Here is a 25571-nt window from a genome sequence, read left to right on the forward strand (position 1 = left end):
CTTTCCTATGTAGTAATATGAGAATACATAAATATATGAGTAAATATAGGTATCGATATGAATGTAAATAAATATGTATTTGTATACATAATTATGTAAGAAACTTGCTAACAAACAGTCTCTCAGAAATGGCTCTCAGACCCAAATTTAGAACTTGTAGCACTGCTGATTTGTTTCTTCAATTTGTATGATCAAGATAAAAAGAATCCAAGGGACCTTACAGGCTGTTGAGCAACATCAATTTTTGCAGATATCAATTACAGTAGAAGGGAATCAGTGACCACAAGACAGATCATCATGTCTTCTTTTATCTTACTACTAGCAGCAGTTAGTTGGAATTGGCCATCGCACATGAAAAGATGTTTATGAGAAAGTTAGAGAGAGTCATGGAACTGACCCTGGGAAGAATTTTCTGGGAGGACTTACCATTGGAATGGCAGCCCAGCACACCATCCTTAACACTGCATTCTTCTCGTACTCCACACTCCCAGACTGAACAAGCAATCACGTTATTAGCATTGCAAGTGCAGCGTTCTGTGCAGGAATAACTGGTGAACCAGCTTTCACCCAGCTGAGGGTACAAAAATACATAGAATTATATACTATATGATAAATAGGATGGTAATGTCATAAGAGACAATCTAATTACCAGTGTTTGAATGTACACGATATGTGATCATTTACTCAGTTACAACCACAGAACTCAATGATCAAGAAGGCTGGCAAAGTGAATCTTTTTCACTATTATTAACAGTGTAAATAGCAATTGTGATAGTGTTTTTTTTCTCATAATGGTAGCAACTGAGCTAATTTGTTCTTTCTTTTTTGTTGTTTTTCTTTAAATGCTGTCTATGGTAACTTGCCTCGTGATAGTGGTTTTTATCATCAACACAACCACAGTTGCTTTCTGGCACACATGTGTCTCCACTCAGAACATAGCCGTCCTTGCAGAAGCAACCCTCCACTGGCAATGAGCTACAGGTATTAGCAGCCGAGGAGCTCACACAAGTAGAGGGACACCTAGTTCCACAGCCTTTGTAGATGCTGCCTCCAGGACAGGACATTGCTGGAGGAAAAAGGAAAAAATAAGATCACTAAAAAGGACAAAATTATTATAAAAATTATCCCGATGCTTTCATTTTCACTGTTTGCTCCTGAAAATTAGGAAAACTGTTGGATGAGAGTCTGACACTGGAGAGTACTGATTACCAAGAATTTTCTTGCACCAGGAGATGGTGAGTGGCATTTGGCACTGATGGGCAAGACTAGTAGGCCACCCTGCACTTATCTCACTTGTGAAGTCAAACATTGCAGGCTTGCCCTGAGTGTTGGGCTGATGTGATCATACAGACCTAAATGTGCTTTGTTCTGTAATCCTTCTTCTAGAGGTTTAAAGACATCCAGATGTGCTGGAAACTAACCTTTCTGGTTTTGGCTGCCTTTATTGTCTAAACAGGATTACAGCAGCAGTACAGAGCTGTCTGGTAGTTTTTATGAAAACAGTTTAGCTGTGTTCAAAGCCCTGAAGATCACTAGCAGGCGACAGGCAGTAGGGAGGTCGTGGAAAAGAGGAGCATGGAAAAGATAAAACACCTAAGTATGTACAATGCAGCTATGTCATGACAGGTAAAAGTTGCTGAGGCCACTGCTTTCAAGTGTCATCAGTCAGAACCATCTATGCTCTGTCCTCCCACCTTTGGGCAATTTAAGACAGAAAAGAGAGTACAGAGAGGAGCTGGTTAGAAAGCTTGGGCTGGCCAGGAGGGATCACATCTTTTCAAATCCAGTTTGCATTACATGGATCTAAACCTCATTTTCAGCAGTATAGTGGACAATAATAAATTTCATAAAGCTTTAGTTTGAACCATCACAACTCTCAAGGCTACTCATATCCAGGGATTAAATAGAGCATTTCACTCCTGTGAGCTCTATTATTTCCTGACCACTCAAGTCACTCAATTTAGGGAATAGAAGCATCTCTTCATGTACCAGCTGGTATGTCTCTGTTACTGCAGTTACTATCTGAACACCTGTCACATTTGAAAATGGATCCAAAAATCAGATTCTTTTCCATTGAGATCCCCTGAGAAAATACATTGTACTCTCGCACCCCTCCCTCTCCTCAGGGAAAATACTGTATTTTACAGAAGTCTTGAAGCATTTGTCTATTCCTGTGGTCTGAAAAAAATGCCTAAATACTATTTATGTGATAATCTGTGAAAGATCACCACTTGTGAGTCTCACTCACTTCTGTAATTGCAGTAGGATCTCTTACTCCTGACAGCAAAAGCCGCCAGTCATCTGCCTACTTCAGATTCCCAATTGATTTTTTGTTTGAACTACTGATGGAAGGACCATTTGAGAGACAGTCCTACTAATATGACTGAGCAGTCATCTTCTCTAACACCATTACCAAGCCATAGGTATTTAAGTCCTGGAATATGGCCTTATACTGTAGAGCCTGGAAGTCCATACTTTCAATCTGAGTTGGGGGCTTTGAAGCTATTTACTTCTTCTGTCTTCTCTTTATAGACAAATGGTCAGTGCTCTGTCCTAGGGTTGACTTATGTATGCTTCTAATCAGAGGCCATTCTAAAATCATTCTTTTACCAAACTGAGCAGCTCCTGCTTTAATATTATCCAAAACATAATTAGTCTGGAGGTAAATGAGAATACTTCTGTAAACTTTCTAGAAACACCTGTATCTTAAAATGTCTTACTAAACTAATTTTTGTCCAAAAGCCATCAATGAATATTGAGAGCCTAGATTTATCAGTGGTTTGCTCTGCAGATGATGGATTTTCAGCAAAGCAAAGTAAAAGTTACTCTCCCAGCGTAGAAGATCACATAAGATACAGCTGACTATAATTCAAACTTTGCAATAAACTAATAGGAAATTATAAATATTTGAAGAATTAGACCCAAATGTATCCAAAAGTTCATTCAAATTATTAAATTATATAAATACTGGAATAGTACTTAAGGTAAAGCAGACTCCCAACATACCAAAAGACTATACTTGAAGCACCACATACAATGAAATATTATACATGAAAAACATAGAGGAGAATGTGAATAATTTAAAGTTTAAATACAGAATAAATATTTATAAACCACAGCACTCACGGCAAAGAGTAGCATTTCTCCACTCTATACAAATTCCTGCATTGATACATGACTCAGCGTAGGCCTGCAGTCCATAGCATAAGGATGTTGCCTGTCCCTCAGTGAAACACATGTCATAAACACAGTTATTGAAGAAATTTTCTGGAGGCACTTTGTTGTGGCAGTCCTTGAAGATTCCTGTGTAAACAAAGAAAGATATATAGAGGAGAGAAAAAAAAAAAAGGGGGATTCATCACCATCATCATCTATTGTATGTCATAGCAAATGTATTGAGTTTTCCAGTCTGACTTTGTTTAGTAAGTTAAACCAACATTTGAAAATGAGCACATACAATAAAACCCAGCCTGCCGGATCAGGCTCATTTCTTCTCCCAGTGTGATTTACACAACATAGCATACATAAATTAGGACCTGCTGGCTAGGCAAACCAATAATTACAAACAACTTCAGGGGATCTCTAATGTGGGAAATGTCTACAGAATTTCAGATGAAGTATCTATAATTTATGCAGTGACAGTGCCCTCTGAACTATTTATTTAGAAAGCAGAAAGCAAGTCACTACAAATCAAAGAGCAGCAATGATCTGATGCTCATTCTCACATAATCTACATGAACATCTTTGCACTGTCTCATCAGTTGACATGTCTTGACCTATGAATTTAATTTTGGCTGTTGGCACTGGAGATTTTATACACATTCAGTGTAAGCTCAGAACAATGGGCAAAAAGACAACTACAAGAATTCTACCTGTTGGATCTGTGATCATGCCACATGCTGTATTCTTCTTTGCTTCACTCTCCAGCACAGCATCACATTGGTCTTCTGTTCCAACAGAGCACCTTGTGAAAATAAACAAAATAAAGTGTTTATGTACATCTCTTATTAACAGATCTTTTGTGGAATTCTGATACATAATATCCCCACATAACAGGGTGCATTTTGTTACATCAAAAGACTTTATCTAGCTTCTTTGAATGGCTGATATGATCCCATTTCTGAATGAATGCCCTTTTCAGTGCCTTTTGGGATAATTAAAAGACTGTTCTTGCTGGGGGGGGGGGGAAAGAGCTATGGGATCCATTAAGTTAGTGATTTCCAGTTAGGAATCTGGACAGAAATCACATCTGACTCCCATACACAGTTCTTGCTTTGGAAAACAAGGCTTAAAGGATGCAACCCCTCTTCTCCTTCCCACTTTAATTAGAAGAGGGTGCTTCCTACTTCTAATGGGTAATTGGAAGATGCAGAATAGTACCCAGATGACAAAGCCAGTGAGTAGATAGATATTTGATTTCATAGAGTTTGATTAGCAAATGCGATTGGATTCCTGTACATACATGGTGTTATTCTCAGGTACAAGCCAGCTTTGTCCAAGTTCATTGGAATTACTTGCAATGTCACCATTAGGCTTTATGTTGTCATCATTTGGATCACCATTATAGTTACCTGTGAGGGTAAAAAAAAAAAAAAAGTATTTATAGGATACATCAAGTTCACACCTGTAGAACAAACAAACATTTCAGGCTATAAAAGAAACTGCAGTTGAACTAGTGAGAGTATATATCCAATGCCAATGTGCACGAGGCAAAATAAGAAGAGTGCCTGTGTTTGGATCTCATCCGTAGTGCTGGACTAAAAATCAAATAGTATCATTTGCATCATTACATTCTTGGGTAGGTTTCCTGAACTGAAAGTGAAAAACAAACACACAGAGATAATTTAACTATAAAATTTCACATAATCTAGATCAAAGAATAAACAGAAAACCAGAAACTCATAAACAAGATACTATCACAGTTTCTATAATCCCATTTCCATCCTGATGTATGTTTCATGTAATCAACTGGGTTCCAGAATGTTGTTCCAACTAAACCTTCTCAGATTCAGGCATTGCCAACATGACTGATGAAAAATGACTGATTGCTACACCAATTACACCCCATTCTCATTAGCTACATAAATTGTCTGTAACTCTGTTACTTCATGTTTGTACTGTAAAAGAATTTCTTACAGAATGTAGTAGAATATGCCCTTTATGTCTGACCTGTCCTTTCTCAAAGAACTGTCAAAGGATTCTATCTTTAGTGTTGTATATAGCACTTAATGTTTTGTGGCATTTGAATTTTTGAGATTACATATCTATTTTTTCTTATTCATCAGGTCTGTCACCTGAGGATCATCCATACTTGTTTTACTTCATTGCTTTGTTTTACTCTAGACACTACCTATCTAAGGTAGAATAGAATCATTACTTATGCTAATTTACACTGATAAGTGAGTTCTGTGCTTTTGTATTTTTAAAATCCAGCTAAAAATATTATTTGTAGTTATCCCTCAAAGCATTCCAGGCAGTTAACATATCACTAGATATTTGTAACAATGTGCAGACACTGAAAAAATTCAGTAATTTTTCTTTGCTGCTGTAAAGTCTAGTTCCTTCAGTAAATGGTAGTTTTATGTAGATTAAATACAACACTAAGAAAAAAGTTTAAGTATCCACTAGTCTATACAGCTCATTAAAAAGTGATTAGACTATGACTTACCACATAGGCCACAGAGCAGACCACTATAATCAGAGGGCACAGAGACTTCTGCATAGTGATTTCCATCATATCTCACCCACAGTCCAAAGTCAGTTTCCAAGAGAACATAACCACCGCTACTTTGAATACTGATCTTCTTTTCAATAAATATGGGTAGATTCATTCTGCTGCCATTCACCTACACAGCAAGTTGTAAGAGTTAGTGTGTGGCTGCTGGAACTCATCCAACTGCAAGCAACTGGAACAGTTTAGTAAAAGATGTCATTTTGTGCACAAGGAGAATGGGACACAATTAGATAATATTTCATCTAAGCAAATTTTTTTGAAATCTCACTAGAAAAGGTGCATGTATCCAATGACAAGAGAAAAAATACTATAAATTCTACAACAAACAAACAAACAAACAAAAAACCCAAAACTTAATTGTCTGCACGTTAGTTTAAAAAATGTATTTTAAATAAGTATTTTCTTACATTCACTTTCTTGCTTTTCAGCATAGAAATCTGGTAGCCATAGACTTCCACTTGTACTGACTTCACATAAGAGACTTTGGTGTTGGATCCTCTGTGCTCATTTGTTGTGGACACATCGAAGTATGGAATATTCTGAGAGATGTTACACACTTTGGAGAGGGTGTAAGAACAGTTTCCCATGAAATTATGAACTCTGTGGTCAAAAGTGTTGTAATGTGGATCCCCAGAGGCACTGCAGGAAGCATGGCCTGGAAATAAAGACAGAATAATTTCCTCTGAATTTCTGCTGTAAATGCTGCAGTCACTTTGTTTTACTTTCTAATTGCTGCTCAGCTGTGACAGTGATGGCTACAGTCAAGAACAGAGTACAAAGGAGGTATGAAAACTTTCCACAGGAGAGACTACCCTTCTACTGCAAGTGGAAATCACCCACGTTCTGTGGTAATTCATGAAGAGCAAGCCATCTGATCCAGGGACTCATTTTCTGTATATTGGAGACACACCATATGAAACATGATACCTAGGAGTTGATCTGAATAATGAACATCCAACTAAATGTCAATAACTACTACAGCCAAAACTAGAAAGGAGACTGAAAACAAGACATTCCAAAGCCTGGGCTAGACTCCAGACTTTGTACCCAAAAACAGTATGTACTCTGGTGTACCAGAAATCTCTGCTAGAGGCCAAAGAAGAAATATGAGAAAAAAGATATTAAAACATCAGTATATAAAGTGAAACAGTGAATTTGTAGTGGCCTATTCTGAAAGGTGATCTCTGAATGTATAGAAATAATCTACACAAAAACATTAGAAGGCTGGCTCCTATGTTATGGCAGATGGAATGAACTGCTACAACTGCTCTCAAGAGTTCTGAAGTAATTATGGAAATTAAGCAAAACCTCTGACTCTCCAGCATAACACTGCTACTTTGGCAGTTAGACCTGAAGTAAGAAAACCAAACAGGTAAAATAGGCAAAAAGAAATGGGAATGGGAAACAAAAATACTTGAGCTTGGGTGGGGAGTGGATTGTGTTTGTAGAGGCTTAGGTGAGGTGTCAGGCAATGGGCTTGTGGGCTTTGGTGTCGATGGAACTGCAATAAGACAGGGTTAAAGGAGGTATGAGTTACCATGGGATATTCGCTCCAAGCACCTGATAGAAATTATATTAAGAAATTTGTATAATGGCAACAATTATCACAGATAAATAGACATTGGGAAGAGAAAAACACACCTGAACTTGGTGTAGGTGTTGGTGCAGTAGGTGAGTGTGGAGGTGGCGTTGTGATGTCTGGCAAGGGTGTCCCAGGTTTTGGTGTTGATGGACCTATTGCAAGAGAGAAGTAGTGGAGAGGAGAATCAACAGGGCAGTTTTCTTCCCAGCTGGCAGTATACCATTCCCAAGCATCCCAGTGCCACCCAGCTGAAGGCACTGGATAGGCTGCACACAGGGACACTTCTAAGAAAACTGTGCCACTCAAGTACTCTCCCAGCAGCATGGCTGGGGGAAAAGGAAAACACAACCTCTGTACTACAGCCATACGTGAGAAAAAGCCGAGCCATTGACCCTGAAGGAAATCTGCAAAACATTTGTCAGAAACAGCACAAAACGCTCACAGGTCATGACAATACCTGAGCTTGGAGTGGTTGTTTTCTGGTGTGGAGGCGGCGTTGTGATGTCTGGCAAGGGTGTCCCAGGTTTTGGTGTTGATGGACCTATTGCAAGAGAGAAGTAGTGGAGAGGAGAATCAACAGGGCAGTTTTCTTCCCAGCTGGCAGTATACCATTCCCAAGCATCCCAGTGCCACCCAGCTGAAGGCACTGGACAGGCTGCACACAGGGACACTTCTAAGAAAACTGTGCCACTCAAGTAGTCTTCCAGCAGCATGGCTGGGGGAAAAGGAAAACACAACCTCTGTACTACAGCCATACGTGAGAAAAAGCCGAGCCACTGACCCTGAAGGAAATCTGCAAAACATTTGTCAGAAACAGTGCAAAACGCTCACAGGTCATGACAATACCTGAGCTTGGGGTGGTTGTTGTCTGGTGTGGAGGCGGCGTTGTGATGTCCGGCAAGGGTGTCCCAGGTTTTGGTGTTGATGGACCTATTGCAAGAGAGAGGTAGTGGAGAGGAGAATCAACAGGGCAGTTATCTTCCCAGCTGGCAGTATACCATTCCCAAGCATCCCAGTGCCACCCAGCTGAAGGCACTGGACAGGCTGCACACAGTGACACTTCTAAGAAAACTGTGCCACTCAAGTACTCTTCCAGCAGCATGGCTGGGGGAAAAGGAAAACACAACCTCTGTACTACAGCCATACGTGAGAAAAAGCCGAGCCACTGACCCTGAAGGAAATCTGCAAAACATTTGTCAGAAACAGTGCAAAACGCTCACAGGTCATGACAATACCTGAGCTTGGGGTGGTTGTTTTCTGGTGTGGAGGTGGCGTTGTGATGTCCGGCAAGGGTGTCCCAGGTTTTGGTGTTGATGGACCTATTGCAAGAGAGAGGTAGTGGAGAGGAGAATCAACAGGGCAGTTTTCTTCCCAGCTGGCAGTATACCATTCCCAAGCATCCCAGTGCCACCCAGCTGAAGGCACTGGACAGGCTGCACACAGTGACACTTCTAAGAAAACTGTGCCACTCAAGTACTCTCCCAGCAGCATGGCTGGGGGAAAAGGAAAACACAACCTCTGTACTACAGCCATACGTGAGAAAAAGCCGAGCCACTGACCCTGAAGGAAATCTGCAAAACATTTGTCAGAAACAGTGCAAAACGCTCACAGGTCATGACAATACCTGAGCTTGGAGTGGTTGTTGTCTGGTGTGGAGGCGGCGTTGTGATGTCTGGCAAGGGTGTCCCAGGTTTTGGTGTTGATGGACCTATTGCAAGAGAGAAGTAGTGGAGAGGAGAATCAACAGGGCAGTTTTCTTCCCAGCTGGCAGTATACCATTCCCAAGCATCCCAGTGCCACCCAGCTGAAGGCACTGGACAGGCTGCACACAGGGACACTTCTAAGAAAACTGTGCCACTCAAGTACTCTCCCAGCAGCATGGCTGGGGGAAAAGGAAAACACAACCTCTGTACTACAGCCATACGTGAGAAAAAGCCGAGCCACTGACCCTGAAGGAAATCTGCAAAACATTTGTCAGAAACAGTGCAAAACGCTCACAGGTCATGACAATACCTGAGCTTGGAGTGGTTGTTTTCTGGTGTGGAGGCGGCGTTGTGATGTCTGGCAAGGGTGTCCCAGGTTTTGGTGTTGATGGACCTATTGCAAGAGAGAGGTAGTGGAGAGGAGAATCAACAGGGCAGTTTTCTTCCCAGCTGGCAGTATACCATTCCCAAGCATCCCAGCGCCACCCAGCTGAAGGCACTGGACAGGCTGCACACAGGGACATTTCTAAGAAAACTGTGCCACTCAAGTAGTCTTCCAGCAGCATGGCTGGGGGAAAAGGAAAACACAACCTCTGCACTACAGCCATACGTGAGAAAAAGCCGAGCCACTGACCCTGAAGGAAATCTGCAAAACATTTGTCAGAAACAGTGCAAAACGCTCACAGGTCATGACAATACCTGAGCTTGGGGTGGTTGTTGTCTGGTGTGGAGGCGGCGTTGTGATGTCCGGCAAGGGTGTCCCAGGTTTTGGTGTTGATGGACCTATTGCAAGAGAGAGGTAGTGGAGAGGAGAATCAACAGGGCAGTTATCTTCCCAGCTGGCAGTATACCATTCCCAAGCATCCCAGTGCCACCCAGCTGAAGGCACTGGACAGGCTGCACACAGTGACACTTCTAAGAAAACTGTGCCACTCAAGTACTCTTCCAGCAGCATGGCTGGGGGAAAAGGAAAACACAACCTCTGTACTACAGCCATACGTGAGAAAAAGCCGAGCCACTGACCCTGAAGGAAATCTGCAAAACATTTGTCAGAAACAGTGCAAAACGCTCACAGGTCATGACAATACCTGAGCTTGGGGTGGTTGTTTTCTGGTGTGGAGGTGGCGTTGTGATGTCTGGCAAGGGTGTCCCAGGTTTTGGTGTTGATGGTCCTATTGCAAGAGAGAGGTAGTGGAGAGGAGAATCAACAGGGCAGTTTTCTTCCCAGCTGGCAGTATACCATTCCCAAGCATCCCAGTGCCACCCAGCTGAAGGCACTGGACAGGCTGCACACAGTGACACTTCTAAGAAAACTGTGCCACTCAAGTACTCTTCCAGCAGCATGGCTGGGGGAAAAGGAAAACACAACCTCTGTACTACAGCCATACGTGAGAAAAAGCCGAGCCATTGACCCTGAAGGAAATCTGCAAAACATTTGTCAGAAACAGTGCAAAACGCTCACAGGTCATGACAATACCTGAGCTTGGGGTGGTTGTTGTCTGGTGTGGAGGCGGCGTTGTGATGTCCGGCAAGGGTGTCCCAGGTTTTGGTGTTGATGGACCTATTGCAAGAGAGAGGTAGTGGAGAGGAGAATCAACAGGGCAGTTATCTTCCCAGCTGGCAGTATACCATTCCCAAGCACCACAGTGCCACAATAATGGAGAGACAGGAAAGTGTCAACCGAGTGACTCTTCCAAGAAATATTTGCAATTCAAGTGGTTTTCCTGCATCACAGCCGAAGCAAAGGGACCATGATAGAAAGCAAGAGAAATACTGCATAGGATATACAATATCACAGTTTTTTCATTTGATACAGGCCATTAAAAAAATGGCGGAAGGTACAGAGAAACCAGTCAGTTATCAGCACCACCTTCCAGCTCTTCTCCCCTTCCTACAATGCTAAAAGCACTGCGTCCCAACAACCGCTCTCCTCCATTCACCTGAGCCTGGCTGTGGTGTTGGTGTGGATGTTCCTGTGCCAGGTGTGGTGGTGCCAGGGCGTGGCGTTGTGGTCACATCGCCTACAAAAGATACAGTGGCACATGCCAGTCAGTCCTGCTTGCACACCTCCTGCTCAAGGCAGAAAATACATTGACTGCCAAAACAAGCAGGCTGCCTTTCCCCAGGCAGTGTCACGTACCTGGACAGTATCCCTGTTCAATGGACAGATCATCCAGTGCCACGTCGCTGCGGAAATCTTCCCCCCATTCTCCCTCAAGGACAAGCTAAGGGAAAGGTTGGTTTCTACCGTTAGCTCCGGCCATACACTCCGAGTGACATTCTGCAGCACTCTTTGCATCAGACGGCAGTTAGAGCCCCTGTCCCTACCTGCAAGTTTCCTGTACTGTGCACGGTGACCTCTCCCAAGATCCATCTGTCCCCGTGGTTCCCAACTCTTTTCCAGACCTCCAGTAGCTTCCTGTCCTGAGCCACGTACACCCGCAGGGCCATGGTTTCAGCCACTCCATACATGTGATACCAGAAGCGGAAGCAGTGTGGTCCCGTTGAATTGCACACTGGGCTGACCAGCTGTGACACGAAGCCGGGGTAGTGATCGTCGCCATGCAGGTAGATGTAGTAGCCATCTGAAACAAAGTGCCAGCCATGCCTCATGCAACATCAAGCCTAGACAACAGCCCCAGGGAAAACCCTCCTGAGAGCACATCCTGCGGCAGTTTGAGGCAGGGACAGGGAGTCTAGAGCAAGAGATTGTCCTTCATTTGCCACAGTTCCCTCAGCCCTAAGATGTTCTAAGGAAACTGGCTCTCTAGGCCCTGACAGCTGTATGGCTTGATGTGGGAAACGCCGTCACCCCCAAAGCATCCCCTCAATCCAACCACGGCTCTGCAGCTTTGGGGCTTTGGGGGCACTCATCAGCGGCTCCTGGAGAAGCCAGCATCCCCTAAAAGAAACCTGTTCCTGTTTCCCTGAGACAGCCCGGCACCACGGTTTTATACTACTGACCCCCTTGCCTGGCAGATCATTCCCTGTTCTGATTACACCAGACTGATCCCAGGGCAGAAAAGCTTCTTTGAAAGAAGGCTCCGACCCTGGGGGAGGCTGCTGCAAAGGCCTCTGGATCAAAGCCAGGGTATATATGGTTTGTATTTGCTCTTAGAAGATGTTTGTCACCATCTTTCCAGGGACACCACTCTGCTTGAATGACCACCGTGTGCTGGCTGATGTTCCTACCTCCAGTCGTGTGGTCAAAGGAAGGGCCGGTATCTGGAGAGGGCGTTGGTCCCTTGTGCCTTATCCAGTCAATGCTGCTGGACGGCTCCTGGACCCACTCACAGAAGTCGACATCAAACGTGCAGGAGAAATTGCAGGCTGCTGGGGAAGCTGGACATGGTACAGAAAGGAAAGCAGAGTTTTAAAAGTGAGACTGTGCAAAACTTTCCCAGTATCCCTCAGTGTCCCTGGCGTGATTACAGCCAGGTGACGATGGTCAACAAAATGCAATTCCACCCTGGCCATTGCACACTGTTCATTGCTCAAGGCTTCCTCCTTTCTCCCTCAATTTCATCACAGTCCCCAGGCTTCCTCTCTCCACCTCTACTGGTGCTACCTTGCTGAGTCTCCCGGGAGGGATGGGGCTCTCTCTTGGGCTCAGTATTACCAGTGATTTCCCACAACTTTAAAGCCTTTCTAACTGGTACTGGAAGAAGCACTTCAAGGCAGAGAGGCAGCAAGTCTGAAGTCTCTCGATGCGCAGTCAAGATGCCACAGCCCGGCATCCCTCTGGAAATGTTTGCCTTCATAAAGCCCTCCATACATGTGATACCAGTGGCATACCGACACCACAAGCTGGGTGTGCTGCTTAAGGACTAAGGACAAGACTGCCCTTAAAAGACACTGTGCAAGACAACACCGGAACAATACAATTTTGGAAAGTGCAGGGTGAACTCCCTTGCAGCATTTAGGGTGTCTGTGATCTTTATACTGCTGAATTGTAGCCAAAGAAGTCAAAAGAAAAGAACATCCATGAGCACCAAAAAAAGGATTTTGATTTTTCCCTCCCTGCAAATACCACAACCCATAGAAGTTTGGAAATAAGAGAACCATACGTGTGTTTGTCCCAGGGGGTGTTGGGCTTGGAGGCTTTGTTGAGATGTCTGGCAAGGGGACCATGGTCGTTGGTGTTAATGGACCTACAATAAAAAAGCGTAAAAGGAGATCTGAGTAAACATGGGAGTCTTCTTCCAAGCACCAGATACAAACTGCATGAAAACTCTGCATCATAGCAACGGAGACCAGAAGTAGATATTCCATAGTGACATCTCAGTAGCAACAATATAATAGGATGAGAAACTGAAGCAAGCAGAAGGTCAGTCCCATTTCAAAAGGTGTAATACTGAAGGTGGGCACTGAAGATGATGAATGGAATAGTTAGACAAACCCACATTAAGGTAACACAGAGAAGCATCCACTAGAGATGTACACATCTGTGAACCGGGGCCACAAAGGAGACCAATGGAACACACACCGCAGACCGTGCCAGCGCTCCAGTCTCCCAGAACAACCCCTGCCGCAGCACAGGCTTCAGCATAGGAACTCAGGTCACTGCACAGCTGGTCCGTGCTGCCACCTGTGCCACACTGGTCATAGACGCAGCTCTCAAAGTACTCCTGGGGTGGCAGAACTGCATGGCACGGCTCAAACGGGCCACCGGCTTGTGTGAGCATTTCACACTTCTTGTGAGCTGCCTCCTCCTCCGACGGGGAGCAGGACACAGGAGGGACAATGGTCGTGTCACACCTGCAAAGCAGAGAGACAGCCCTGAGCTCTCAGCAGCCCGTGAACCTCAGCCACAACCTTTCCCCACTGGCATGCCATGCAAAACTTCAGTCTTTGTGGAGTCCACGTCTCTCCCTAAGACAAGGCACACGCAGCTGCCATCTGCAAGGGTCAGCAATGAGGCCCACATTCACCGTTCCCCTCTGGGGCTTCACAGGGGTTGAGGAAAATGACAGAGGCAGCACTGACCATGGCTACTTGGGAAAACCGCCCTGCCCGTGGCCCGGCCTACCTCACTCTGGGGTCGGAACGGTGAGATACAATGGGATGCAGGGCTCTGCACAGAGGCAGCTGAGGGCCCCAGAGCACAGTGCCCACGCACGGGGAGAGAGCACCGCTCACACCATGGGTGGATGGAGCAGAGGGGGGAGATGCAAGGGCTGTATGCCTGCTGCCTTGGAGCTTTCATGCGTTCAAACACGCTTTCCCACAGCTTCCCCCGTCTCCCCTTCCCCATGCCAGCCCTTAACCACCCTCCTCCCTTGGGCCGCTCACAGCTAACTTCTGCCCGGCCTCTATGCAACAGAACAAGCGCTCACTTCCACTCGTCATCAGGCACCATCCAGCTGGCTCCAAAGTCATTGAAGTCAGGCACAACGACCCCATCAGGTCGCCTGAAGTCATCTTCCTTGCTGCCCGTGTATGTCCCACACAGCCCACACAGCTTGCCCTTGTGCTTCTCCGACACCCTCACCAGGAGGTCCTGGTCCCCGTTGAACTGCAGCTGCAGGCCCAGCTTGGTAGAGACTTGCACGTAGGAGCCACTCAGGGAAACGGTCACGCTGGGCGTTGGAGAAGAAGGCAGGGTGGCCAGAACACCATTGATCTGAAGAAGAAAGACAGAGGGAGAGAGAAACATAAAGAGATGCCCCTCCGGTGACAAGTCGCTGGTCTTCACTGCAGTGCTGATGCCAGGAGTCAGAGGCAGTGACGGCAAGAGAAACCTTGCCCAGGCCTACAAGAACAACAGCTGCTCTATTACCTACGGCACACCAAAAGCTGCGGGAAACCAGTTGGATGCCCGCCTCTGCACCTGCACTCAGGTCTGCCTCACTCAGAGACCTGCCGTGCTCTCGTGTGAGCATGCCCGCAGGCTCAGGGAACATCGAGCTCTTCTAGGGGATGGGTACGCGGCTACGTAATGGTACTTTCGATATCTGTGGTTGCCTGGGCTAAAAATCAGGGGCTTACATAGACGTCCTTCTTCTTGCGCAGTGCAATGTGGAGGCCTTCCATGGACAGTGCCACGGAGTTCAGAGCCGTCCAGCTCGGGTTGCCCCGATGTTCGTTGCGAATGGTGATGCTGAAGCCAAGGGAGGAGTTGTCACAGGCCGTCACCACTGTGTAGTTGCAGGAGCCCTGGAAGTGGTGAAGCTTCCCATCGAAGGTGTTGTAATGCGGGTCGCCATAGATGTGGCACAGAGCCGTGCTGGCTGGGAAACAGCCCCGCTGGCCGTTCTGGATCTTGCAGACCTCCTCCTCACCACAGGACAATGCAGAGCAAACCATCTGGCCGCTGGCTTCACAACGGCACTGGCGAGAGCAGTTCTCGCTCACAAAGGACTCGCCTTCCTGCAGGCAGAGAAACCCCGAGCACGTCAGACACAGAAGGAGATGCAAAGCAGGGCCGTGGGAGGGGAGGGAGACGGGGCAGGGTTTTCACTCACGCTGTAGTAGTTGTCCTCAAAGAGGCAGCCACAGCGGGCCTCGGGCACACAGGTGTCACCGCTGAGGAGGAAGCCAGAGGCACACGCACAGCCCTCCATGCAGGGCTTGGAACAGTTCTGCGGGGCTTGTGGGTCAACGCAGGTGGCAGGACAGCCAGTCATGCAAGGGTCATAGTAGCTGTTGGCAGAGCATGGCAGGGCTGCAAAGGGAAGGGAACATTAGGGCCAGAAAGCCCACAAGGAAGGGAATACCAAGGGAAAAGGGAAAGCCAAGGGAAAGCCCAAAGAACTGGCCAGAGCTACAGGACACAGGGAGAGCCCCATTTCCCTCTGGCAATCCAAAGGTGGGTACTCACGGCAGAAGGTGGCATTCCTCCAGGGGAGCAGAGTCACACCAGCTGCCTGGCATGCGTCAGCGTAGGCCTCCAGTGCACCACACAGCACCTCCTGCACACCACCCATGGCACAAAGGTCGTAGGAGCAGGTCTCAAAGTAGCTCTGCGGGTTGATCACGGCATGGCAGCTCTCAAAAACGCCTGGTCTGGCTGTCAGCATGCCACAGAACTGCTCGGACTCGTAGAGCTTCTTCTCATCCTCAGGGCAGGGCCCCGGTGGTGGGGGCACGCCACAGCTGGGGTCACTGTCATCGCTTGGGACCTGCCAGCTCTCCCCCAGCGCATTGGAGTCTGCGGCTTGCTGCCCGTTGGGCATCATGTAATCGTCCTCTCTCCAGTTGTTGAAGTTCCCGCACATGCCACAGGTCAGGTTGAAGTAGCTGGTGGGCACCTTCACCTCCACTGAGTGGTCAGCGTCGTAGGACACTTGGAGGCTGAAGTCCGTCTGCAGGACGACGTAGCGGCCGCTGCTGCTCACGGTGATGGCTCCTCCTGCTGCGCTCACCGGCAAGGTCCGGAACACACCGTTCACCTGGGGCAGACACAGCGCAATGCACCGTGGACTCCCTGGGGCCGTCAGCCCCATGGCAACAGGCTCCCTTCTCACACCAAAACTCCTGCTGCTTGCAGATAAGACCCTGCCCAAAAAAGCCAGCCCTGCCTTGCAGACCCACCACCTTACGCACACGCCAGCCCCGCTCGCTTACCAGCACTCGGCTCCTCTCCTGCTTGAGTATGGTAATGCGCTCTCCGTACACATCAACCACGACTTCACGCACGTAGGACACTCGGGGGTTGCCACGATGCTCGTTCTTTGCCTCAACATTGAAGTAGGGCACGGAGGTGTTGGAGCACACTTTGGCCAGCGTGTACGTGCAGTTCCCCATGAAGTTGTGCGTCACCTTGTCAAAGGTGTTGTAGTGAGGGTCCCCGTGGACGTGGCAGATGCCGTAGGAGTGATCCAGGCACTCGGGCTTCCCATTCTGCACTCCACAGAACTGGCCAGCAGGGCACGACGCACTGGAGCACTGGACTTTGCCTCCTCGCGCGGGACACGTGCACTTGGACGAGCAGGTGTTGTCCGTCCAGAACTCTGAGCCCACCGGGTAGTGCTGCCCGTTGTGCCAGCACCCGCACTGCTGGCTGGGCACGCATTGCTTGTTGTAGAGCAGGTACCCGCTGTCGCATACACATGCCTCCACACATGGCAATCCACACGTAACTGGTGCCATGGGGTTAACACATGTAGCAGGGCAAGCAGCAGCACAGGGCTCGTAGTGGCTGTTGGCTGGACACGTGATGGCTGCCAAGACAAGAGGAGAAGGAGTGAAATCATCAGTCATCCGACACTCGCAATGCTCTCAAGGGAGACAAGATTCTCTGGAGGCTTTGGAAGGATGCAATCACCCCACAGCCACACCCAGCTGCCCACGTGAGATGCCTTCTGCATAGAAAGAACCACGCTAGTGATTTGACCAACAGAGGGTTAGCCACACACAGTGGCTAACCAGCTCGGAAAATGGGGTGCTTTTCTGCTTCTGACTTACGGCAGAATGTTGCGTTCCTCCACACGGGGATCTGGACACCAAGCGCCTGGCAGGCATCTGCATAGGACTGCAGGCTGTTGCACAGCGCCTCGCGATCAAGCCCCAGCTCACACAGGTCATAAAGGCACGTGTTGAAGTAACCGCTGGGACTCAGCACAGCGTGGCACACCTCAAACGGGCCGCTGGTGTCCGTGAGGAGCCCACAGAAGCTGCTGCTGGCAATGACTTGCTTGTCTGTCTCAGTGCATGCTGGTGGGGACTGCGTTCCGGCTGAGCAGCTACAGTGAGGCAGAGAGAAAGGCCTCCAGGTTATCCGTAGGCTTCCCCTGGCACCTCCACTCCAGCCCTCCCCAGACCTGCTGGGGCACCACACACACCTGCTGTCGTTGGACACCTGCCAGCTGTTACCCAGGCTGGTGGAGTCTGGCTCCTGCACTCCGTCCGGGTTCAGGAAGTCATCTGCTGCCATCCCGTTGTAGTTGCCACACATGCCGCAAACCTTCTGCCCAAAGGTGCCTGGAAGCGTCACCTCCACCCGATGGTTCCCATCAAACTTCACGCTCAAGCCAAAGTCTGTGGTGACCATGGTGTAGAACCCGCTGGACGACACCTGCACACCCGCAGATGGGGTGCAGGGCAGCACCTCTGGCTCTCCGTTGACCTGGAAGGACAGAAACCAAGACAGGGTTGGAGCATTGCCTTTGGCACGGCTCTCCCTCTGCACAGCCCCGCCATTGCTCCCCTTTGTGCTTACCATCACCACGCCATCCTTCCCAAGCCTTATGCGCTGGCCGTACACATCAACGTCCACGTACTGGACGTAGGACACGCGAGTGTTGCCTCCTCTGTGTTCGTTGGCCGCCTCCACGTTGAAGTAGGGCAGCGAGCTGTTGCTCTCGCACAGCTTGGAGAGGGTGTAGGTGCAGTTGCCCATGAAGTGGTGTATTTGCTTGTCAAACGTGTGGTAGTGAGGGTCTCCCTCCACCACACACGTTCCTGACAAAGGAAACACCAGAGAAACCAGTCAGTTATCAGCACCACCTTCCAGCTCTTCTCCCCTTCCTACAATGCTAAAAGCACTGCGTCCCAACAACCGCTCTCCTCCATTCACCTGAGCCTGGCTGTGGTGTTGGTGTGGATGTTCCTGTGCCAGGTGTGGTGGTGCCAGGGCGTGGCGTTGTGGTCACATCGCCTACAAAAGATACAGTGGCACATGCCAGTCAGTCCTGCTTGCACACCTCCTGCTCAAGGCAGAAAATACATTGACTGCCAAAACAAGCAGGCTGCCTTTCCCCAGGCAGTGTCACGTACCTGGACAGTATCCCTGTTCAATGGACAGATCATCCAGTGCCACGTCACTGCGGAAATCTTCCCCCCATTCTCCCTCAAGGACAAGCTAAGGGAAAGGTTGGTTTCTACCGTTAGCTCCGGCCATACACTCCGAGTGACATTCTGCAGCACTCTTTGCATCAGACGGCAGTTAGAGCCCCTGTCCCTACCTGCAAGTTTCCTGTACTGTGCACGGTGACCTCTCCCAAGATCCATCTGTCCCCGTTGTTCCCAACTCTTTTCCAGACCTCCAGTAGCTCCCCGTCCTGAGCCACGTACACCCGCAGGGCCATGGTTTCAGCCACTCCATACATGTGATACCAGAAGCGGAAGCAGTGTGGTCCCGTTGAATTGCACACTGGGCTGACCAGCTGTGACACGAAGCCGGGGTAGTGATCGTCGCCATGCAGGTAGATGTAGTAGCCATCTGAAACAAAGTGCCAGCCATGCCTCATGCAACATCAAGCCTAGACAACAGCCCCAGGGAAAACCCTCCTGAGAGCACATCCTGCGGCAGTTTGAGGCAGGGACAGGGAGTCTAGAGCAAGAGATTGTCCTTCATTTGCCACAGTTCCCTCAGCCCTAAGATGTTCTAAGGAAACTGGCTCTCTAGGCCCTGACAGCTGTATGGCTTGATGTGGGAAACGCCGTCACCCCCAAAGCATCCCCTCAATCCAACCACGGCTCTGCAGCTTTGGGGCTTTGGGGGCACTCATCAGCGGCTCCTGGAGAAGCCAGCATCCCCTAAAAGAAACCTGTTCCTGTTTCCCTGAGACAGCCCGGCACCACGGTTTTATACTACTGACCCCCTTGCCTGGCAGATCATTCCCTGTTCTGATTACACCAGACTGATCCCAGGGCAGAAAAGCTTCTTTGAAAGAAGGCTCCGACCCTGGGGGAGGCTGCTGCAAAGGCCTCTGGATCAAAGCCAGGGTATATATGGTTTGTATTTGCTCTTAGAAGATGTTTGTCACCATCTTTCCAGGGACACCACTCTGCTTGAATGACCACCGTGTGCTGGCTGATGTTCCTACCTCCAGTCGTGTGGTCAAAGGAAGGGCCGGTATCTGGAGAGGGCGTTGGTCCCTTGTGCCTTATCCAGTCAATGCTGCTGGACGGCTCCTGGACCCACTCACAGAAGTCGACATCAAACGTGCAGGAGAAATTGCAGGCTGCTGGGGAAGCTGGACATGGTACAGAAAGGAAAGCAGAGTTTTAAAAGTGAGACTGTGCAAAACTTTCCCAGTATCCCTCAGTGTCCCTGGCGTGATTACAGCCAGGTGACGATGGTCAACAAAATGCAATTCCACCCTGGCCATTGCACACTGTTCATTGCTCAAGGCTTCCTCCTTTCTCCCTCAATTTCATCACAGTCCCCAGGCTTCCTCTCTCCACCTCTACTGGTGCTACCTTGCTGAGTCTCCCGGGAGGGATGGGGCTCTCTCTTGGGCTCAGTATTACCAGTGACTTCCCACAACTTCAAAGCCTTTCTAACTGGTACTGGAAGAAGCACTTCAAGGCAGAGAGGCAGCAAGTCTGAAGTCTCTCGATGCGCAGTCAAGATGCCACAGCCCGGCATCCCTCTGGAAATGCTTGCCTTCATAAAGGCAAAAAGCTGCTGACAGCATAAGCTGGGTGTGCTGCTTCAGCACTAAGGACAAGGATGCCCTTAAGAAGACAATGGGCAGGACAATACAGGGAAACGTTATGGGAATTCCAAACTGTCAGTCTGCAAAATGCAATGCAAAACCAGCTGATTCAACGCAGTAGTGAGTAGGAAAGAAATCTGAAATGTCAGACACCAAAAAAGGGAAGCTAAGAATCCATTTGTGAAGTAGAAATTCAAGAAATTATTAGTGATAGCTCCTGAATAGAAACCAAGCCGATTCCTCACCGCAGACCGTGCCAGCGCTCCAGTCTCCCAGAACAACCCCTGCCGCAGCACAGGCTTCAGCATAGGAACTCAGGTCACTGCACAGCTGGTCCGTGCTGCCACCTGTGCCACACTGGTCATAGACGCAGCTCTCAAAGTACTCCTGGGGTGGCAGAACTGCATGGCACGGCTCAAACGGGCCACCGGCTTGTGTGAGCATTCCACACTTCTTGTGAGCTGCCTCCTCCTCCGACGGGGAGCAGGACACAGGAGGGACAATGGTCGTGTCACACCTGCAAAGCAGAGAGACAGCCCTGAGCTCTCAGCAGCCCGTGAACCTCAGCCACAACCTTTCCCCACTGGCATGCCATGCAAAACTTCAGTCTTTGTGGAGTCCACGTCTCTCCCTAAGACAAGGCACACGCAGCTGCCATCTGCAAGGGTCAGCAATGAGGCCCACATTCACCGTTCCCCTCTGGGGCTTCACAGGGGTTGAGGAAAATGACAGAGGCAGCACTGACCATGGCTACTTGGGAAAACCGCCCTGCCCGTGGCCCGGCCTACCTCACTCTGGGGTCGGAACGGTGAGATACAATGGGATGCAGGGCTCTGCACAGAGGCAGCTGAGGGCCCCAGAGCACAGTGCCCACGCACGGGGAGAGAGCACCGCTCACACCATGGGTGGATGGAGCAGAGGGGGGAGATGCAAGGGCTGTATGCCTGCTGCCTTGGAGCTTTCATGCGTTCAAACACGCTTTCCCACAGCTTCCCCCGTCTCCCCTTCCCCATGCCAGCCCTTAACCACCCTCCTCCCTTGGGCCGCTCACAGCTAACTTCTGCCCGGCCTCTATGCAACAGAACAAGCGCTCACTTCCACTCGTCATCAGGCACCATCCAGCTGGCTCCAAAGTCATTGAAGTCAGGCACAACGACCCCATCAGGTCGCCTGAAGTCATCTTCCTTGCTGCCCGTGTATGTCCCACACAGCCCACACAGCTTGCCCTTGTGCTTCTCCGACACCCTCACCAGGAGGTCCTGGTCCCCGTTGAACTGCAGCTGCAGGCCCAGCTTGGTAGAGACTTGCACGTAGGAGCCACTCAGGGAAACGGTCACGCTGGGCGTTGGAGAAGAAGGCAGGGTGGCCAGAACACCATTGATCTGAAGAAGAAAGACAGAGGGAGAGAGAAACATAAAGAGATGCCCCTCCGGTGACAAGTTGCTGGTCTTCGCTGCAGTGCTGATGCCAGGAGTCAGAGGCAGTGACGGCAAGAGAAACCTTGCCCAGGCCTACAAGAACAACAGCTGCTCTATTACCTACGGCACACCAAAAGCTGCGGGAAACCAGTTGGATGCCCGCCTCTGCACCTGCACTCAGGTCTGCCTCACTCAGAGACCTGCCGTGCTCTCGTGTGAGCATGCCCGCAGGCTCAGGGAACATCGAGCTCTTCTAGGGGATGGGTACGCGGCTACGTAACGGTACTTTCGATATCTGTGGTTGCCTGGGCTAAAAATCAGGGGCTTACATAGACGTCCTTCTTCTTGCGCAGTGCAATGTGGAGGCCTTCCATGGACAGTGCCACGGAGTTCAGAGCCGTCCAGCTCGGGTTGCCCCGATGTTCGTTGCGAATGGTGATGCTGAAGCCAAGGGAGGAGTTGTCACAGGCCGTCACCACTGTGTAGTTGCAGGAGCCCTGGAAGTGGTGAAGCTTCCCATCGAAGGTGTTGTAATGCGGGTCGCCATAGATGTGGCACAGAGCCGTGCTGGCTGGGAAACAGCCCCGCTGGCCGTTCTGGATCTTGCAGACCTCCTCCTCACCACAGGACAATGCAGAGCAAACCATCTGGCCGCTGGCTTCACAACGGCACTGGCGAGAGCAGTTCTCGCTCACAAAGGACTCGCCTTCCTGCAGGCAGAGAAACCCCGAGCACGTCAGACACAGAAGGAGATGCAAAGCAGGGCCGTGGGAGGGGAGGGAGACGGGGCAGGGTTTTCACTCACGCTGTAGTAGTTGTCCTCAAAGAGGCAGCCACAGCGGGCCTCGGGCACACAGGTGTCACCGCTGAGGAGGAAGCCAGAGGCACACGCACAGCCCTCCATGCAGGGCTTGGAACAGTTCTGCGGGGCTTGTGGGTCAACGCAGGTGGCAGGACAGCCAGTCATGCAAGGGTCATAGTAGCTGTTGGCAGAGCATGGCAGGGCTGCAAAGGGAAGGGAACATTAGGGCCAGCAAAGCCCACAAGGAAGGGAATACCAAGGGAAAAGGGAAAGCCAAGGGAAAGCCCAAAGAACTGGCCAGAGCTACAGGACACAGGGAGAGCCCCATTTCCCTCTGGCAATCCAAAGGTGGGTACTCACGGCAGAAGGTGGCATTCCTCCAGGGGAGCAGAGTCACACCAGCTGCCTGGCATGCGTCAGCGTAGGCCTCCAGTGCACCACACAGCACCTCCTGCACACCACCCATGGCACAAAGGTCGTAGGAGCAGGTCTCAAAGTAGCTCTGCGGGTTGATCACGGCATGGCAGCTCTCAAAAAAGCCTGGTCTGGCTGTCAGCATGCCACAGAACTGCTCGGACTCGTAGAGCTTCTTCTCATCCTCAGGGCAGGGCCCTGGTGGTGGGGGCACGCCACAGCTGGGGTCACTGTCATCGCTTGGGACCTGCCAGCTCTCCCCCAGCGCATTGGAGTCTGCGGCTTGCTGCCCGTTGGGCATCATGTAATCGTCCTCTCTCCAGTTGTTGAAGTTCCCGCACATGCCACAGGTCAGGTTGAAGTAGCTGGTGGGCACCTTCACCTCCACTGAGTGGTCAGCGTCGTAGGACACTTGGAGGCTGAAGTCCGTCTGCAGGACGATGTAGCGGCCGCTGCTGCTCACGGTGATGGCTCCTCCTGCTGCGCTCACCGGCAAGGTCCGGAACACACCGTTCACCTGGGGCAGACACAGCGCAATGCACCGTGGACTCCCTGGGGCCGTCAGCCCCATGGCAACAGGCTCCCTTCTCACACCAAAACTCCTGCTGCTTGCAGATAAGACCCTGCCCAAAAAAGCCAGCCCTGCCTTGCAGACCCACCACCTTACGCACACGCCAGCCCCGCTCGCTTACCAGCACTCGGCTCCTCTCCTGCTTGAGTATGGTAATGCGCTCTCCGTACACATCAACCACGACTTCACGCACGTAGGACACTCGGGGGTTGCCACGATGCTCGTTCTTTGCCTCAACATTGAAGTAGGGCACGGAGGTGTTGGAGCACACTTTGGCCAGCGTGTACGTGCAGTTCCCCATGAAGTTGTGCGTCACCTTGTCAAAGGTGTTGTAGTGAGGGTCCCCGTGGACGTGGCAGATGCCGTAGGAGTGATCCAGGCACTCGGGCTTCCCATTCTGCACTCCACAGAACTGGCCAGCAGGGCACGACGCACTGGAGCACTGGACTTTGCCTCCTCGCGCGGGACACGTGCACTTGGACGAGCAGGTGTTGTCCGTCCAGAACTCTGAGCCCACCGGGTAGTGCTGCCCGTTGTGCCAGCACCCGCACTGCTGGCTGGGCACGCATTGCTTGTTGTAGAGCAGGTACCCGCTGTCGCATACACATGCCTCCACACACGGCAATCCACACGTAACTGGTGCCATGGGGTTAACACATGTAGCAGGGCAAGCAGCAGCACAGGGCTCGTAGTGGCTGTTGGCTGGACACGTGATGGCTGCCAAGACAAGAGGAGAAGGAGTGAAATCATCAGTCATCCGACACTCGCAATGCTCTCAAGGGAGACAAGATTCTCTGGAGGCTTTGGAAGGATGCAATCACCCCACAGCCACACCCAGCTGCCCACGTGAGATGCCTTCTGCATAGAAAGAACCACGCTAGTGATTTGACCAACAGAGGGTTAGCCACACACAGTGGCTAACCAGCTCGGAAAATGGGGTGCTTTTCTGCTTCTGACTTACGGCAGAATGTTGCGTTCCTCCACACGGGGATCTGGACACCAAGCGCCTGGCAGGCATCTGCATAGGACTGCAGGCTGTTGCACAGCGCCTCGCGATCAAGCCCCAGCTCACACAGGTCATAAAGGCACGTGTTGAAGTAACCGCTGGGACTCAGCACAGCGTGGCACACCTCAAACGGGCCGCTGGTGTCCGTGAGGAGCCCACAGAAGCTGCTGCTGGCAATGACTTGCTTGTCTGTCTCAGTGCATGCTGGTGGGGACTGCGTTCCGGCTGAGCAGCTACAGTGAGGCAGAGAGAAAGGCCTCCAGGTTATCCGTAGGCTTCCCCTGGCACCTCCACTCCAGCCCTCCCCAGACCTGCTGGGGCACCACACACACCTGCTGTCGTTGGACACCTGCCAGCTGTTACCCAGGCTGGTGGAGTCTGGCTCCTGCACTCCGTCCGGGTTCAGGAAGTCATCTGCTGCCATCCCGTTGTAGTTGCCACACATGCCGCAAACCTTCTGCCCAAAGGTGCCTGGAAGCGTCACCTCCACCCGATGGTTCCCATCAAACTTCACGCTCAAGCCAAAGTCTGTGGTGACCATGGTGTAGAACCCGCTGGACGACACCTGCACACCCGCAGATGGGGTGCAGGGCAGCACCTCTGGCTCTCCGTTGACCTGGAAGGACAGAAACCAAGACAGGGTTGGAGCATTGCCTTTGGCACGGCTCTCCCTCTGCACAGCCCCGCCATTGCTCCCCTTTGTGCTTACCATCACCACGCCATCCTTCCCAAGCCTTATGCGCTGGCCGTACACATCAACGTCCACGTACTGGACGTAGGACACGCGAGTGTTGCCTCCTCTGTGTTCGTTGGCCGCCTCCACGTTGAAGTAGGGCAGCGAGCTGTTGCTCTCGCACAGCTTGGAGAGGGTGTAGGTGCAGTTGCCCATGAAGTGGTGTATTTGCTTGTCAAACGTGTGGTAGTGAGGGTCTCCCTCCACCACACACGTTCCTGACA

The 25571-nt window shown here is 50.1% G+C and overlaps 1 protein-coding gene across 1 annotated transcript in view; it reads right to left on the reverse strand.

The window, feature by feature from the left end:
* The window catches only part of LOC149916620 (IgGFc-binding protein-like), a 71156-nt gene that overhangs the window by 13543 nt on the left and 32042 nt on the right, over positions 1 to 25571 (reverse strand). Inside the window, exons 46-88 of the mRNA XM_090147783.1 lie at positions 25324 to 25565; positions 24947 to 25230; positions 24570 to 24847; positions 23730 to 24325; positions 22984 to 23554; positions 22627 to 22826; positions 22151 to 22531; positions 21499 to 21785; positions 20649 to 20920; positions 19789 to 19938; positions 18925 to 19181; positions 18737 to 18821; positions 18537 to 18617; positions 18180 to 18421; positions 17803 to 18086; positions 17426 to 17703; positions 16586 to 17181; positions 15840 to 16410; positions 15484 to 15683; positions 15008 to 15388; positions 14356 to 14642; positions 13506 to 13777; positions 13087 to 13170; positions 12212 to 12361; positions 11348 to 11604; positions 11160 to 11244; positions 10960 to 11040; positions 10497 to 10580; positions 10108 to 10191; positions 9719 to 9802; positions 9330 to 9413; positions 8941 to 9024; positions 8552 to 8635; positions 8163 to 8246; positions 7774 to 7857; positions 7376 to 7468; positions 6142 to 6389; positions 5669 to 5846; positions 4463 to 4571; positions 3873 to 3964; positions 3127 to 3303; positions 864 to 1066; positions 427 to 571 (exon numbers count right to left, since the gene is read on the reverse strand). Of these exons, the coding sequence (XP_090003909.1) occupies positions 427 to 571; positions 864 to 1066; positions 3127 to 3303; positions 3873 to 3964; positions 4463 to 4571; positions 5669 to 5846; positions 6142 to 6389; positions 7376 to 7468; positions 7774 to 7857; positions 8163 to 8246; positions 8552 to 8635; positions 8941 to 9024; positions 9330 to 9413; positions 9719 to 9802; positions 10108 to 10191; positions 10497 to 10580; positions 10960 to 11040; positions 11160 to 11244; positions 11348 to 11604; positions 12212 to 12361; positions 13087 to 13170; positions 13506 to 13777; positions 14356 to 14642; positions 15008 to 15388; positions 15484 to 15683; positions 15840 to 16410; positions 16586 to 17181; positions 17426 to 17703; positions 17803 to 18086; positions 18180 to 18421; positions 18537 to 18617; positions 18737 to 18821; positions 18925 to 19181; positions 19789 to 19938; positions 20649 to 20920; positions 21499 to 21785; positions 22151 to 22531; positions 22627 to 22826; positions 22984 to 23554; positions 23730 to 24325; positions 24570 to 24847; positions 24947 to 25230; positions 25324 to 25565 (9369 nt within the window). The remainder of the gene's footprint in view (positions 1 to 426; positions 572 to 863; positions 1067 to 3126; positions 3304 to 3872; positions 3965 to 4462; positions 4572 to 5668; positions 5847 to 6141; positions 6390 to 7375; positions 7469 to 7773; positions 7858 to 8162; positions 8247 to 8551; positions 8636 to 8940; positions 9025 to 9329; positions 9414 to 9718; positions 9803 to 10107; positions 10192 to 10496; positions 10581 to 10959; positions 11041 to 11159; positions 11245 to 11347; positions 11605 to 12211; positions 12362 to 13086; positions 13171 to 13505; positions 13778 to 14355; positions 14643 to 15007; positions 15389 to 15483; positions 15684 to 15839; positions 16411 to 16585; positions 17182 to 17425; positions 17704 to 17802; positions 18087 to 18179; positions 18422 to 18536; positions 18618 to 18736; positions 18822 to 18924; positions 19182 to 19788; positions 19939 to 20648; positions 20921 to 21498; positions 21786 to 22150; positions 22532 to 22626; positions 22827 to 22983; positions 23555 to 23729; positions 24326 to 24569; positions 24848 to 24946; positions 25231 to 25323; positions 25566 to 25571) is intronic.

Source organism: Phasianus colchicus, chromosome 10 (genome assembly GCF_987193195.1).
Source record: "Phasianus colchicus chromosome 10, bPhaCol1.hap1.1, whole genome shotgun sequence".
NCBI classification, from domain to species: Eukaryota; Metazoa; Chordata; class Aves; order Galliformes; family Phasianidae; genus Phasianus; species Phasianus colchicus.